Source organism: Cololabis saira, chromosome 16 (genome assembly GCF_033807715.1).
Source record: "Cololabis saira isolate AMF1-May2022 chromosome 16, fColSai1.1, whole genome shotgun sequence".
Classification (NCBI taxonomy): Eukaryota; Metazoa; Chordata; class Actinopteri; order Beloniformes; family Belonidae; genus Cololabis; species Cololabis saira.
Genome location: NC_084602.1, coordinates 33,108,299 through 33,125,468, shown reverse-complemented (window position 1 = coordinate 33,125,468; position 17,170 = coordinate 33,108,299). Strand labels below are relative to the sequence as shown.

The window sequence follows — 17,170 nt, the reverse complement described above, 5'->3', positions numbered from 1 at the left end:
TTCAGATTTGACAGCACTTCAAGAACACAATTCAGCTCCAAATGAGTTCCATTAATAGGAAGCCAATAAAAAAAAACAATAATAATAAATGACTTGCTGAGGAAACCAATAGATTTTTCTTCCTACTTAGGATCCAAGGGGCCTGCCGGAGTTTCTCCCAGCTCTTTTGGGTGAAAGTCAGTGGTACACCCTTAACAGGTCCCAGTCCATCCACATACGTACACATCTGTGAGGCAACAGCACTAACCACCAAGCTGCCCCTTGAGAATTGTGTATCGTTGTATGAGTTTAAATAATCAAATTCCCCAAATTCCCTAACAGGATGTACCCTTGAAAGCAGGAATAGAAAATGTACGATGGAAAATTACTAGAATCTGAAATAAACCTTATGTATAGTATAATGTAGCATAAAATGAAAATACTGAAGTGAAATACTGTCATAAGTTCACCTAGATCAGGGGTCGGCAACCAGCGGCGTTAGAGCCGCATGCAGCTCTTTAGCACCGCCCTGGTGGCTCCTGGAGCTTTTTCAGAAATGTTTGACCTTTTTTAATTAATTTTTTTTCTTGTTTTCTTCTTTTTTTCCTTTGTTTCTCTTTTTTTTCCTTTTTTTCTTTTTTCTCAAATTTTTCTCTTTTTTTCTTCCTTTTTCTTTTCCTTTTTAATCTCCACATTTCGACTTTTTTCTCGAAATTTTGACTTTTTTGTCGACATTTTGACTTTTTTGTCGACATTTTGACTTTTTTCTCGACATTTCAACTTTTTTCTCGTGATTGTACTTCAACATTAATCTCGACATTTTGACTTTTTTCTCGAAATTTTGACTTTTTTCTCGACATCTCGTCTTTTTGACTTTTTTTCAGGAAATTTTGACTATTTCCTAGACATTTCGACTTTTTTCTCAACATTTCGACTTTTTTCTCAAGATTGTACTTCAACATTAATCTTGACATTTCGACTTTTTTTCGACATTTCAACTTTTTTCTCGAAGTGCACAATGAATAAAAACATCTTCCCCGAGTTCTAACTAATATAGAAACATGCAGCATGTGATGCCTTCATTCTAAGGTTTATACAATACTTTTCATTTTTTGCAGCTCCAGACATATTTGTTTTTTGTGTTTTTGGTCCAATATGGCTCCTTCAACATTTTGGGTTGCCGACCCCTGACCTAGATGATCACTAACTCCCCTGTCTTTGGTGATGCTGCCACACTCACTCGCCCTGCTGTCTTCATTCCCCTCACCTGCATGTGCCCCGCCCACTTCCCCCCCTGGTTCCATCTGCATCATCAGCCACCTCTCATAAACTGGTCCAGATCGTCCAGCTCTCGCCCCATTGTCTGGTTTGTTTCACCTAGCTTTCCAGCGCTCTTATCCTCCTGTCGGCCAGCCTGTATCCTGATCTTCGCCTGTTTTCCCTGTTAGAAGCGCTTGTCTCTCCCCTTTTGGGTTTGTCTGCCTCGTCTGTCTGCTCGCCTGCTTTTTTGACTCCTGCTTGTTTTTTCAGACTTGGGCATTTGGGTCGAGTAAAGTATTTCAGACTGGTGACTTGTCCAGGGTTTACCCCTGTTTTTTTTCTCCATAGTGTGCTGGAATAAGCTCCAGCAGACCCCTGTGACCCTGCACTGGATTAAGTGGGTAGATAAAATGGATGGAGCGATGGATAAACTATATCTGAGCAACAAGATAAAATTCAATAACATGCAGATCTTTTGTTGATCTTCCTTATTTGGGATTTATTACCTCTAGTACATGCAACCAGTACCATATTGAGGGCAAATTTAGATGCATGAAAGGTCAAATATTCAGTGGAGACACATATTTTTCACCGTCAGTGACCTCCTGACCCAGAATGAATTTCAGGTCAGAGTCAGAACCAGACATGGAGAAGCTGCATTCAGCTTTAATGCTCCACATGTCTGGAACAAACTCCCAGAAAGCCTCAGATCAGCTGAAACACTCGGTGTAATTAAATCCAGGTGGAAGACTCACCTGTTCTCAGCTGCATTTGAGTAATGCTCCAAATATATGCACTGGTTCTTTTCAAAACATAATCATATTTTAACTACTGATTTCCACCTATAGTTCTTGTATCAACATTTTAAATCATGCCCTTTATTTATGTTTCAATGTCTTTGTAAAGGACTTTGAATCACCTTGTTGAATTGTGCTATACAAACAAACTTGCATTGCCATATTTGAGATACATTTGAATTTCTACCATGTCAGAAAGGGGGAAATATGAGTCTCTCATATCAATAATCATAAACAGTCTACTGATTAATATCTGAATATTACAGTACTTCACTTCTTTTCATGTCAGCTGGTGTTTTGCACCCAGCAGTGCCAAAGGTACATTTGGCTTGATTTCCATCTTTATCACAACTTATTAATCTTTCCAAGAGCACTCACCTCCTGTTACCACATCCTGAACCGATTCTCAAATGGCTCTTGAGCAAAATTTCCTTTAATTAATATTCAAGGAGAACATAATTTGATTTAGCCTTAATGTTTTGAGTGTTTTTACATTTAAGACTCCTTGTTTCCATTTTGGAGCTCAAAGACAGTCAAGCAACGAGCATAAGAACAATGCAGTGCATGTAAAATAATATGTAGTAAAGTAATGTGTAGGACAAACAGATGATCCAGCAAGGAATTTGCAAAGGAACAAAGATAGTTTATGAAGAACAAATGGCTAATTAAAAAATGTTTTATAGATTAAAATAATAATAATAATTTTGATTAATACACATATATCCTGTGGAACAGTGGTTCCCAACCTGGGGTCCGGGCCCCCCCCTGGGGGGGCGCCAGAGATCTCTGGGGGGCGCAAAACGAAAGATAAAGATATGCAGTTGTAAAAATTATATTTGCGCATGTTAAATAAATAAAAAATCATAACACACCTAATGGAATACTGTAATCCAAGTCTGTATAAACCCACTTACAGTAGTATTTTAAAATGACCAAAATATATTTCTAAATTATTTAGCAGGATAAAAACTTAAAAACGTATTATTATATCATTATTCAACATTTAATCATACTACTACTCCGACAGGTTGTTAAAGGAAAAATGTTAAATATTTTTGCTCTCATATTAAAACAGACATTTTTCAGAAATGTCCTTGCAATTATTTTTTGTACGTATTTTATACATTGGTGACACAAAATGAAGGTGAGAAAAACAAAGTCACCTGTATACAGGGTAAACCAAAGAGAAATGTATAAAAAAAACACAATTAATGTTAATTTTTTCAATTAAAGATTTGTAACGAATCACTTTACTCTTTTGGTGCTAGTATGTACGGGTCGGGGGGCCTGGCTGGTCTTAGACACAAGTAGGGGGGCTCCAAGGAAAAAAGATTGGGAACCACTGCTGTGGAAGACTGATAAAACATTTAAATTAATTTGATGATTTGATTGGGACCATGTCGTTGTAAATAAAAATAAGAAAAAGCTGTGATATAAATTCATGCATAAATGAAAAATGTCCCACAGTGTGTTACTGCGACAACCCTGAAGTGAACCCACCTTATTTATTTTGATTGCGGATTCGCAGACACCGTCTCTTCAGTGGGGGCTCCAGCTCAGGGCTCCCAGCGGCTGCTAGAGGCGCAGTGATGGAGCAGGACAGGATGGCTGTCTTGTCAGCAGAGGACTTTGGCACAGGCTGGATGACAACACAGCCTCCAGCTGACAGCACTGGCAGAGCGTAGGCATGCTCACCCTCCTCCATGTTGGACTCGGGATCTAGCTTACCCTCCACGATGTCTACTTTCTCCTCTTGTGCTAAAACCCGCTTCCCCATCTCTCGTTCGCCTACCGAGCAATTGTTCTCTTTCAGTGCCTCGTGCTCCAGATCACCATTGGATGGTCGATCCGCTGTCTCTCCATCACCTCCACCCCTGTCCCCTTGCCGGTCAGGACAAGACTCAAATGCAGGAGTGAGAAGTGAATGCCATCCAGTGCCATTGACTATTACATTACATGAGGCAGCAGGGCTAAGTTGGAGCTGAGGCGGGGGCGGGAGTTGGGTCCGTACTGAAGTGGGCAAGGGTGCCGTAGCAAGGCTGGGGACAGAGTGATTTAGCTGTCTCACTGGAGTATCAGTTTTGCTGGAGGGTGTGTTGTTGTTGGAGCGTGTGTTTAAATGTGTGACTCCTTCTCGTTCGGAAGTATCGTCCTGTGGCAGAACAAATCGTTCCTCACTGTCTCCATTTCCATCCCTCCACAACTCAGCAGCTGGTGAAAATCTTGAATCAGCCTCCTCTTTGACCTGGACTCCAGGTAGCATCTTCTGAATCCCCTGCTGTTGGCATGGCCTCTGACTCATAGTAAGATCAATAACTCCGTCTATCCGTCCAGAGCCACTTGTTAGGCAAAGATTGCCTAAACTGTCCTCTGCCTTCACCGTCAAGCCTGCTATTCTACTTCTCTCTGAGCGTACAGGAGAAAGTCGCTCGCCACCGGCTGACTTTTGCTCCCCATTTTCACCTCCAGAGGAAGCTGCAGTATGGGGACTACAGTCTGACTCTGGTACGCTGAAGACAGAGCCACTTCTATGTCCCTGGAAGTCCCTGTCCCTGGACGTTTTGGAGTTGAAAGGGATTGGGATTGGAATTGGGATTGGGACAGGGAGGGGTACAATGACAGGGTAAGGGACCAAAAGAGTTGGTGGGGGTACCAGTGGAGCCAAAGATGGCATGCCAAAGTTCATCACTGGAGGGAAGGGCATGGGTCCATTGTGCATCATATTGACCGGGGGGAAAGGGGGCAAGCCGGGCATGGGGAGACCAGGATGTGGTGGCATAATGCCAGAATTGTGGTTGGATGAGGGGTGAAGATGGGGAGACAGGTGAGGCCGGTGCATGGGGCTTGATGGAGGACCAAAAGTCCGTGGAGGAGGTGGTGGACCAATACCAGGGACAATAGGGTTCGACAGTGGGCTGTTAGGCCCTCCATGGTGGGTAGAGGGGCGAAGAAATGGTGGCCGCATATGCTGCATCATTTGATGCTCCATGAACAGAGGCAGGGGCATGGGCCCTCGGGGCGTCATCACCATTGGAGGGCTACCTGGGGGAACCCCAACTGGTGGGTGTAATGTGGGACCAGGTGGGGGGAGAGTTGGACTTTCATGGGGTCTTGGTGTGGGAATTTTGCCTGAATTGGAGGAGGAGGGGGAGCATACAACCGCTGTGTCTGAAGGTGAGGCAGCAGAAGAAGTCGAAGGTGCCAAACCAGAGGCGCCGGAAGGCCCCCCCGGTGAGGGAGCATGACGCCGAATATCTGTTAATGGCGTTCCCCAGGATTCAGGGGTGAGCAGCTGCACCCCTCCACTGCATTCTGGCTTACTCTCCCCACCAGGCCCAAGTCCAGGGTTACACAGTGCTCCAGGCAGCGCAGCCTGGGTCTCTTTGTAGAAAATGTCCATCTTATATTGGTTCAGGCATTTGGCACTGCAGAACTGCAGCCTCCGCTCACCAGCACCAAAGTCCAGGTACTCCTTCGTGTGGCGAATATGTTTGCACCAGTCACACACCTGCAAGAAAAGGCAGACATAACACTTATTTTGTACCAGCACCTATATCCTTATAGTCAAAAAGAAATTTCACAAATGGCCTTGCCTGTGTTATATTTGTGCATGAAATTGTAAATGCACAAATTTATACATGAAGTTGTGAACACAGCTTACAGAAGTGAAAGTGCACAAAATGGCATTTAGCTGCTCAGTTTAAATGATTAAAGGGATTAAGGTGATTTAAGCAACGTTTAAAATGTTGGGCAAAAAAAAATATTTGCAGGAAACGGATATTTACAAGGTTGTCAATTGGAATATTCTTGTATACATGTACACACTGGGGACTATGCAGACGTTGGCTCCCTTAGTAACATTACAATTACCAATAATTCTCAGGAGTTTATCTCAAAAAGAGCTTTGTTAAGAAGCAGTGCCATTCATTTGTGTCTTTTTGAAAAATGAAATCAATAAAAAAAGGAAATCCTCTGTTTTTCATGTATAAAACTGCCATTTGAGCCCGATAATGTGATATAGTATCTAAAACAAAGCCCCTCAAAAGTTCACAATACAAGTCACAGCTCACTAGAAAATAATAAGCTAGTTATTGCAGTCTACACACTCTGATAAAGTCATAAAGTATCTGATATAAATATTTCTTACATATATCTTTTTTTTCCTACTTATAACAGATGCTGGTGCTAGAGTCAGAAGAGAGCATGATTCAGCTTTGGGAAAGTTTTAAAACTGGTTTGCTTTTCTATACACGAAGACGTCTCTTCTAAATTTACTCTAAATTTCTGTCGATGACCTTGGTGCACAAAGGACACGGATCCCAGTGTTCATACTCTTTTCCCTTAAACAAAGACTGCATTTATAGAAGTTGTCATAAACAACAGTAGCGGTTGTGAAGGCTCTTATTTCTGGTGACAGGCATCTTTAAAGGCTGATCTGGATATGTGAATGCTGTAGCAAACAAAATTATTATCCACTGTTTTGAGTGGGATCCATTAACACCCAACAATGTTTCTTAAGAAAGATACAAACACGGTTTTTAAATTGAAGTTAAAATTACCATCGTAAATGCAGCTTCATGCAATTACTGCTGACAATAAATCATTAAACAGTGGTTTTCCTCTGCTGCTTCCAGTTCACTTCCATTTTGAAGCAAATCTTTCGATTTTTCTCTTTTGAATTAAGAAGACTAAGGGTGGCATTGGCTTGGTTTTTAAAAAAAATAGTTCACAATGATTTAGTTAGTTTCTCATTGTACCATCAAATCAATTCTGCACTTCAGTCATTGGTCGAAATAGAAGAAAAGAATTAGTTTCATCCACGGACCGGCATAGTTGGATTTTTGTGCCATTTCTTTATCAACTGCCTTTTGTTCTTGCATCTTACCAGGCAGAGTTGAATGTCAAAAACAAAAACTAGTTTTACTTTTGGGCGCTTTGGTGGGAAAGGCCCAATAGTGAGGCGGGGGTTACGTTTTGTCCACACAACAGTAAAAAATACAAACAAATTCTGAGGTTAATCAAGTTAATCCCTGATAAAAGTCAGAGTGGAATATAAATTCCTGACTTCTAAACCTTGCGTCTGCTGATATCTAGTTTCTAAGCTGTGAATACCATTATGTACTTTAAACATTTTAAACTGTGCTTTTGTTTCAGCTCATTTAATTTGAGTAATGTTCTTGTTTTCCCTGACAGATGCATAAACTGTACTACATACTTTGTGTTTCTGGAGTGAACACAGATGTAAGGAGATCACCTGCACACTTACACAGTTAAAATTTACAGAAACAATGAAAAAAACAAGCCAAAAACGACTTTCACTGCCTTTTGTTAAGACACTAAACTACTAAACATGATTTACACTTGACAGGTATAAGACTGTACTGCTATTTTGATTTTATTGTTATCTAAAATGCTTTTTATTTTCCTCCTTTTAACTGATGATTTCCGTTTGATTGTTATCTGATTGTAAACCACTCTGGTGAACTTTATTGTTTTTAAATGTGGTATATAAATACGTTTGACCTTTGACCTTGACTTGACACCTACAAAAAAATTATTTGCTTTTGTGTTTCTTGGTCATTCCACTAAGGTGATTGGTTAAAGACTAAATTAAAACATAATATTACTTCAATATTAAATATGAATGATTATTCACTGAAGCCAGTCTGACAAACATGGTGATTTATGTTGCAACAACTCATCACGGTTCTTTCTTTGTGTTACAGAAACATGAAATCCATATTTGATCAGCTTCTGGAGTTTCTTTGGGACTTTAAAAAGTTTGGCCTGAGACTGTTATTTTATTTATACTTGGCTAGTGTAGGTTTTCTCATCAAAATGCTCTTCAACGTAAGTTTACTTGTGCAGAAATCCAATACTTTGCCGGGCCCAAGCATATGCCAGCTCATTTTAAAAGTTGTCTTTCTTATTACTGCAGTGGCATAGATCTCATAACACTGTGCTGCACTATTTCATCAATGTTCTACACCTTTTCATTGCAAAACGTGCACATTTTTCTTGACTGGAAGAAAATGAATGTGACCCTGGTCGAGCAGATAGCGGTGGGCGAGCCCCGAACACGGCGTTGCTCGTCAGGCCACACACAGCTCACTTTGTCAGCTCTGGGAGGAGTGTCAGGTCCTCGCTGGAGATAATTAAGGCATTAATCAGTTGTCAGACCCTTCAGCGACATCCATCCATCACATAGACCCTTTGGCCCCCCTGCTGAATGTTAATAAGTTGAAGGATGCAACCAGAAGGTGGATAAACTCCTTCTTCATGCTGCATAGCAGCATTGGTTTGTTTGGCAGCATCATGTCTGGCAGCAGGTGAAAGATGGTGAACTCAGAGGGGCCGTTCGGGCAAACTGCACTGCAGAGCTGGCAGGAATTATGAAGAAATAAATAAATAAATAACGCAAAGCTTGCTTTCAGCAGCTTGTTAATGAGTAATACACCTGATTCATTCCATAAATAATGTTTTTAATTCTCCTTGTCTCACATGATGTGGACTTATTCAGGAAGAAAGAAAAAAAGCTTAGTTATCAAGATGGCTCAATTGAGATGACAAAGTTTGACGTGCATTAGAAACCGCAGCAAGAGCAGATCGGGGACTGAACTACATCCTTCAACACCGTGCTCAGATTTGAGTCTCTTGAATTGTTCACGATTTAACTGCCCATTTAGCGGCAGCTAATTCAATGAGCCATGACTGAGTAAAAGTCCAAAAGGTGCTCTGGCAAAGCTGAGTTTGATAATGGTAGGTCCAGGATATTTTAAATAATAAATGTGCTGAAATTTTCCTTAACTCAGAAAGACAGATGGGCAGCACTTAACGACTCTCTGCACCGTGACTGAAATCTCACTGTGCATTACGCTAATGGAGTTGTGCTTTCTCTCTCCTGCTCTCTCTCACTCTTGCACACAGATGTTTGCAGTTGAACGTAATTATGGCCATTTATTTCCATCGAAGCCGACGAACACCGCATTGGTGGTGTACTTTGACCGCTTTTGCATTACAAAAAATGATCACGCTCCTAAACGAGCGCTGCAAATCTCAGCGACCGCCATGTTCTTCGTGCTGTTGCCCTCTGACCCACGGAAAGGAGCTGCAACAACTGCTAGTTTTGAGTCACAATTAGTTTAAATTAACAAGTTAGGTATCCCTTGAAATGATGGAGGGGGTAGGGTGCTATTCTCAGGGAAGCGAGGGGCAGACAAAGAATGTTTAATAGCTGCAAAAGTTTGTGAACCAACAGGCCTTCAGAGGAAGATCTGAAAGTTTCAGGCAATGAAGTAGAGGAAAATGATGCAGACATTAAGGAGAATGCAGAGGAGGTGGAGGATTTGGATAATGAAGAAGGAGAGGAGGAGGTTGCAGAGGGTTAAGAGATGGTTGAGACTGTAGTGCCTGAAGTGGTTTTATACGTCCGATGAAGAGGTATTCTGAGCATGTGGAGGTTTGAGAGGAAAAGGTGCATCGAGAGAGGCTCGTATGGCCATGACTAAACCGTCTGCATATATATTATTGGTTAGTACCATGCTTTGGTAAAATATGAAATATATATGGATTTTGATCTTGCAGCAGATGTTACATCTATATATTATTCTTATGGCGTGTGGTGCGTCTTATGGGTGTGTGTGAAAGAGAGTGTGTGTGTTTCAGCAGCCCTGTTTGACAGTCTGAGCTAACATTTTTTATTGAGATTTGAATTTCTAATTGTGACAAAGAGGACTAAAATCACTGATCTGAAACATGAAAGGACAAGACTGATAGGAAGACCAGACAGTGATGGGTGCAGTGTGTGTAGTGTGGTGATCACTGTCGTGTTTGTGGTGAAAAGTGGCCACGACTAACCTTTTAAGGTTGATATTTGCGTAAATATATAGGTACTTTGTCTGCGTATATATTGACACAAGGCAAATGTGATACAAAATAATTATGCATTACGTAATTTGGTTAGTCCGAGGGGAGGAGGGAGGGACGGTGGGGGTCGGTGATGATTGATTTGTATTTTATTTTGTTTTTCTGTCTCATACAAAAATATTATGTATGGAAAAAGAATATTATGGCTATTGGTTTTCAACTATTAAATGTCACATACATAAATAAAATAATTAATAACAAAAAAAAAAGGTTGATATTTGAGTCTTTAAACAGCTCTCAGACAGCCGGCATAATCACAAGGTTTAAACACACAGAAATGAGCCGGGTGCTTGAATTGAGACCTTGAGTCTTGTGATTTATATATATATATTTATTTTATTTTGGGGGCACAAGTCATCTCGCCTTAACCCTAACTGCTGGGCGAAATGGTGTGTTTGTTCTCTCAGATGTAAGTCGCTTTGGATAAAAGCGTCTGCTAAATCACAGTAGTCGTAAGTAGTAGTAATACTTTGCCGCTTTGCCGCTAAAATCATGTGCTGCCTGAGCTGATCAGCCAGTGATCCAGGAGAAAACAAGCAAACAAAAACATTGAAGCCGACTGCTATCTTCACACAACTGCTTGACTGGAACGGGAAAACACTTTCACAATAAAATCAAACTCTGGCTATGCTGAAAAGAGCATGTGGATGTATTACTATGATTAGTTAAGTTATCGGTTTACAGAGGCCACCTTCATTGTCGTCATGATTACAATTACCTGGCTTCCAAAAGCGTAATGTACTGATATACGGTATGTTTTCTGGCTTACACAGTGGGGCTCTGCATCCATCCACAAGTGGCCTGGAAGACACTCCGGGCTGCTCTTATCACATCAGTCGTTTAAGACGTGTCAAACAAAGGCCGTTCTCTCCTGCCTAGGTGAAACATTATTTCACAGCGCTCACCTGCACAGGCATTGTGTTTGAAATAACTCAAGCTGCAACTATGATGAGGCAGATCTGGTGGATTGAGTGTGAATGCCACTGAGATTAAATATATAACTGGCATGTGGATGTTTGCTTTTTCAGTTTTTCACAGCTTATAAAACTCACTCATAGTTTATAACTTGGGCTTTTTTGATGCTGTGATTATTATCACTGTTACCTCACAGCAAAAAGGTTTCCTTTCCATGTTTTCCTCCTATCTGTGTGGATTTTACTCCGGTTTAACAGGTTTCCTCCTACAGCTCTGTGTAGTCCTGTACTGATAACTCAGGGTTGATTGTTAAAAAAGCCTTCCATACTTTTCTTTCCAGGATTTTTAGGACACGCTTAACTGTTTTGTCTCCATTACACAAACAGCTGAAACGTGAGCTGCTGGAGCACAAGCTCAAAGAGTCAGATGACGTTAACAGTCTTGTACCATGATTGTTCCTGGACACCATGTGCACATATTTACTGAGTGATACCAACTATGGTCACAGTGCAGAGCCACAGTTGCACCACAGGAAGTGGAGATTATTGACGACATCCATCCTATTTTTTACTCTGTGCTTCACCAAACTGTTACCATAGTACATTTGGATCAACAGATGAACTACTGCACGATTATATCATCCCAACTGTGTGGAAGAGCTTATCCACATCGTCCGTAGGACATCCCCCTCGTCTGGCTCATTTGAACAGTTTTAACAATAATGTCCATTACTGGAAGGTGACCAAAATATTTAACATCAGGTGTGTTCTTTAGTTTCTTCATATCTCAGAAACAGAGGTGGGTAGTAACGAGTTACATTTACTCCGTTACATTTACTTGAGTAAGTTTTGGGAAATTTGGTACTTTTAGGAGTAGTTTTGAATCACTATACTTTTTACTTTTACTTGAGTAAATTTGTGAGGAAGAAAATTTTACTCTTACTCCGCTACATTAGGCTACGTTGAGCTCGTTACTTTTCTTTTATCCCTTTTATCCACGTTTTTGCATGTTTTGTCACATTTACACAGACTCAAACACACACAGAGTTTCTATGAGTTCATGGGCTTGTTCTAGTTCTGCCTGGTTAAAAAAGAAAGAACAAATGCTTGAAATTTTGTGCTACTTGTGCTTAATTTATTTTTTTATTCTGTTATTATTTTATTTATTGTATTATTTGTTAAAGTACTTGAATTCACTTTAAGATTATTTTAATTTAAGCAATTTTTTATTTTTTATTCATTTTAATTTATTTTATTGATTTAATTTGCCTGAAGATGATTATTTTGTACTTTTGTCTGTTTGAATGGTTGTGTTAAAAAATAAATCAGCCGTTACTCAACAGTTACTCAGTACTTGAGTAGTTTTTTCACAAAGTACTTTTTTCCTTTTACTCAAGAAATTATTTGGATGACTACTTTTTACTTCTACTTGAGTCATATTATTCTGAAGTAACAGTACTTTTACTTGATTTTTGGCTACTCTACCCAGCTCTGTTCTTATCTCAGAAAACACTGCTCAGTTAGGTCTTTCACGCTGGTGTGTAATCTGTCGGTCGGCATCCCCAGCAGACTCACTTCCAGCTCCCCAGAGCAGAGAACACTACGTACTTTCCTCACAATTCTCAGAATCAATTTTACAGCCTTTACTCGCCGATTGTTTCCATCTTTGGTCAGGAGGTGAATGATACATTCTGCTTTGTCACATCTGTGAGGTGACAGACTAACAGCATATTTTTTATTTCTGCTTTTGTTGAGCTTTAAAGCTCGTATTAAACACCTTATACGTCACATGTTTAATCTAAACAAGAAACTAAACAGCATGCTGTGGCTTTATGGGGATTCAGTGTCAGACTTTTTATCACCAGGAAATATGATTTCTTTGCTAGTTGCCTGGAAACCTTGTCACAATGTCAAGACTCCACATTTTTACACATTTTCTTTTTTAATGGCTCAAATAAAACCAGGCAGCGATTTGGTTTTGGTCAGACGCTGCTGGGCTGAGATAAGCAGAGCAGCTACGGACTCTTATGTTCACGTTTAACTTGCAGACACATAAACAGTGTTGAGCTACATAGTCAAACTGAATTATGTGTCTCCTGACTCGTGTTTTCAGAGGACGAGTGGAGAGAAAAACCCACTGTAAGAAACAGAAACAGAGGAGAGATGGGAAGTATATTATAGCACCCCAGAAATCACACCCAATATTTATATTTTGATGTAATTGTGTACGTTTTTATATAGGCCTGTGTTGAAAAAAATCGATTTTCTGATTCTAAATCGATTCTCATATTAATTCCTAAAAATCGATTTGTATGTCTTAAGATCGATTTATTTTTTTTTAATTTTTTTGATTACATTTTTTTTTTTTTTTTTTCCCCATCATTACATTTTTGCCTGGTGAACTTTAATCCCAGTAGTCCCAGTAGTTTTGAAAACTCCTGAACTAAATGAACTTTTCTTTAGAGAAAATGCTGGCCATTTCAGCTTAAATATCTAAATGTTATATTAGTTGAATGAAGTTCATATTATCTATATTTACTATAGCTTGTTTGGTTTCTCTGTTATCGGACACGGTTTGTCATGAAATACCTGAAAAATGCCAGGTGCTTCATGGCAAGCTGTGTGTCTGGTGACAGAATAAATCAGACAAGCTAAAATAATTTGTTTACTGCTTGAGCTGTTGCAATTTCTTTCTTTTTTTGCACTTTAAATTGATATTGAAATGCCTATTTGAGTTATTTATTTCTTAGTTATTTCACAATAATTATCGTGAAATTATTATTTCAATAGTTATTTTACAGTCATATAATCCAGGAAACACTAACCCAAATCAATATTGATTCGAATCGGATCGGATCGAATCAAATGGTGATAATCGATTCTGAATTTTAAGAATCGGAATCGAATCGATTCTTGACATTTGAATCGATACCCAGCTCTATTTTTATATGTATATTATTATGTTTTGTGCTACAGGATAGATACAACATTGCATATCGTCATATCAGTAATACATGAGATGAAATGTAAGTCGTGACTGCTCAAGCAGAGCAGTTCTTAGCCAATCTAGAAATGTGAAAATGGTAAAAACAACTGACGGTCCCCAAATTCTAACTACCGGTACCAAACATCTGCATAGACTTTCATCCAAAAAACATCAGCTTCTCAGATGAAATAATTTAAATCTTCTCCAAAATAAAAGCCCCTATGGTGCAATTATCCATGTTTGTGAACCGTGTGGAGTGTAATCTCTCAGACTTCTGTCTCATTTAGGACCAAGACAACCATATTTCAACTGCAAGCCAGAAAACCAGCGAAATCACAAAGGCTTCTGATGTTTAGTTGTGGCTTTTTCCTCAGCAAGTGAATATTTAGTTCAGCCTGTGGGTAGTTTTCAGATTGGCTTCACCAATTTTCCTCTACACACCTGACGTCCATCTCTTTGCCACAATATTTGAACAAATAATTTTCCACCTTTTCTCCTCATTCTTCTCTTCTCAACAGTTGCAGTCACAGTCTTGCCTGATTATAATTCTGAACTCCTTCCCTGTCAGACTGCTGAGAGAAGATCCAGGGAAACTGCCACGCACCCCCCTGGACTCTCCTTTGCATCTCTCTCTGACCCTTGTCCTCAAAACCGCTTCACTTCCTGTTTTGGACTCTGATAAAAACGTTCTAAAAATAAACATTTTCACTATCAGATCTTGCCTCTTGTGTCCTTCTGGGTCCATCTAAAAACCAACACACACAGCTTTTCATGAGAACTTTCAAATTAAAAAAAACGATTTCAATATAAATGAGCATAATATGTCATTTAAAAAAGTTACAATACTGATTACTGAATATTGCTGAACATTGTAATTATTTTGTTAATAATAAACTTACATTAGTTTTCCATGATTTTAACAAAACCAAGACACATGTAACTGAATATGATAAATAATGAGGATGAACATAGCAAATAAGAAGGAAAAAAAGTTATGAAAATCTAAAATTGAAATGTGTGTACTTCCAGATGATGATGGTGTTTTAAGGAGAAAAGTATATAGTTTTAAACAACAGCATCAAAGACATATTGGTTCAGAAGCCTTTAAGCTTAAACTGTCTGGTGTTAAATAGTTATGATCCTTACAAGCACGTCGCTGTTTGTCTTGAAGACAAGCCTGGGTGTGTCCTGAGTAAAGCTGTGCTGGAGTAATTTCCCACCGAGGCCATCGTCGTCTTTCGCCTGGGGGGGGGAGAAATAATGGCTTCTTTTTACGGATGGACAAAATAAACGTGAACAAAAGCAAAAGGGAAACTGAGAAATGGAAAACAACAAAGACAAAGAACAGAAATGGCGACTGTAAAAATGGGTGATTGGTTATTGGTTTGTAGGCAAACCAATCAACAGACCTGTCGGAAACACAAGTGTGCAAACGTGTGTGCGTGCGTGAGCGAGGCGTGAGGTGTGTTGGTTAGCACTGCCTTTCACTGGAAAATGTGTGTGGGCTTGAACACCACTGGAGCCGTTCTGTGCTAAAGTTTGCATTTGTCTTTTCTGGTTAGTCAGGATTCCTCCCGACTACAAGTCCAACTACTGTACATGCATGCCAGGTTGAGTGGTGAAGCTAAACTGACCCATGTTGACCTGCGATGATAATCTTGGATCGGGTTAATACTGCTGTTTCTATTAGAGAGAAACTTTGTGAAACTCTTCCAACTACTGGTACCAATGTATCGTGATTAGCCGCCTCAGAAGTAGAACCTGATTTGTGCTTTAACCCTTGTGCCGTCTTTGAGTCAAAATGACCTAATTCTCCTGTTCCTTCTTTCCTCCTGCTCTCTCCTTCTTTACTTCCTTCCTTCCTTCCTTTCTTCCTTCTTTACTCCCTTCCTTCTTTACTCCCTTCATTATTTCCTCCTTTCCTTCCTTCTTTTCTCCCCTCGTACATTCTTTCCTTGTTTTCTCCTTTCCGTCCTTCATTCTTTTTTCCCCTTCCTTCCTTCTTTCATCCCTTCCTTCTTTTTTCCCTTCTTTCTTTCCTTCCTTCCTTATTTTCCCTTCCTTCCTTCTTTCCTCCCTTCTTTCCTCCCTCCCTTCCTTCCTCCCTCCCTTCCTTCCTTCCTTCCTTCCTTCCTTCCTTCCTTCTTTCCTTCCTTCCTTCCTTCTTTCCTTCCTTCCTTCCTTCTTCCCTTCCTTCCTTATTTCCTCCCTTCTTTCCTTCCTTCCTTCCTTCTTTCCTCCCTTCTTTCCTCCCTTCCTTCCTTCCTTCCTTCCTTCTTTCCTTCCTTCTTTTCTCCATTCCTTCTTTCTTTTCTCCCTTCCTTCCTTCTTTCCTCCCTTCCTTCCTTCCTTCTTTTTTCCCTTCCTTCCTTCTTTCCTCCCTTCTTTCCTTCCTTCCTTCCTTCCTTCCTTCCTTCCTTCCTTCCTTCCTTCCTTCCTTCCTTCTTTCCTTCCTTCCTTCTTTTCTCCCTTCCTTTTTTTCCCCTTCCTTCCTTCTTTCCTCCCTTCTTTCCTTCCTTCCTTCCTTCCTTCCTTCCTTCCTTCCTTCCTTCCTTCCTTCCTTCCTTCCTTCTTTTCTCTCTTCCTTCCTTTTCTCCCTTCTTTCCTTCCTTCCTTCTTTCCTTCCTTCCTTCTTTTCTCCCTTCTTTTCTCCCTTCCTTCCTTCCTTCTTTTCTCCCTTCCTTCCTTCTTTCCTCCCTTCTTCCCTTCCTCCTTCCTTGACCTGAAAACAGCACAAGGGTTAACTGTTTCTGTCCAGTTGAGCTCTTGAGCTAAAAAGAACCACAGCTTCATTAGATTAGATTAGATCTTTATTTAGTCATTGTTATATGATAACGAAATTAAAAGTGCGATCAGTTAGTATATAAAACATCTAAACACAACATAAAATAAAACAAATAACTGATTGAAACCAATAAATAATTAAAAATAGCCTACACATGCACACAATCCCTCATTACAGTTACCATTTGTTTTTGAGTAGATTGAGTTTTGCTACAGCTATAATAAAAACTGTCTCTGAATCGGGGTGTTGTTGTATTTATTGCTCTGTACCATCTACCTGAGGGCAACAGCAAACAGAGAGTGTCCAGGGTGAGAAGTGTACTTTGTGATCTGTTTTGCCTTTTTAATACAGCGGTTGTCGTGTAAATACTCTGTGAGGGGAGAGGGCAGGCGATGAAATCCAAACCATTTATTGGATTTTAGCCCCTATTCCAACCAGACTGCTCAAGGTGTTTTTCTTCATATTGGATTTGAGCAATGTGTCCCATAGTTTTAACGTTGCTGTAATTAAACCATTACTTAAG

At 39.9% G+C, this 17,170-nt stretch overlaps 1 protein-coding gene across 3 annotated transcripts in view; it reads right to left on the bottom strand.

Annotated features, from left to right (window-relative positions):
• The window catches only part of sobpa (sine oculis binding protein homolog (Drosophila) a), an 82,911-nt gene that overhangs the window by 5,390 nt on the left and 60,351 nt on the right, over nucleotides 1–17,170 (bottom strand). For 2 of the 3 annotated variants that reach the window (XM_061743964.1, XM_061743967.1), the window contains 2 exons: nucleotides 15,009–15,104; nucleotides 3,537–5,544 (listed from right to left, as the gene is read on the bottom strand). In XM_061743964.1, coding sequence (XP_061599948.1) covers nucleotides 3,538–5,544; nucleotides 15,009–15,104 — 2,103 coding nt within the window. In that variant the 3' untranslated portion in view covers nucleotide 3,537. Of the gene's footprint in view, nucleotides 1–3,531; nucleotides 5,545–15,008; nucleotides 15,105–17,170 lie in introns of those variants that run through there. The other variant, XM_061743965.1, reaches the window with a different exon arrangement.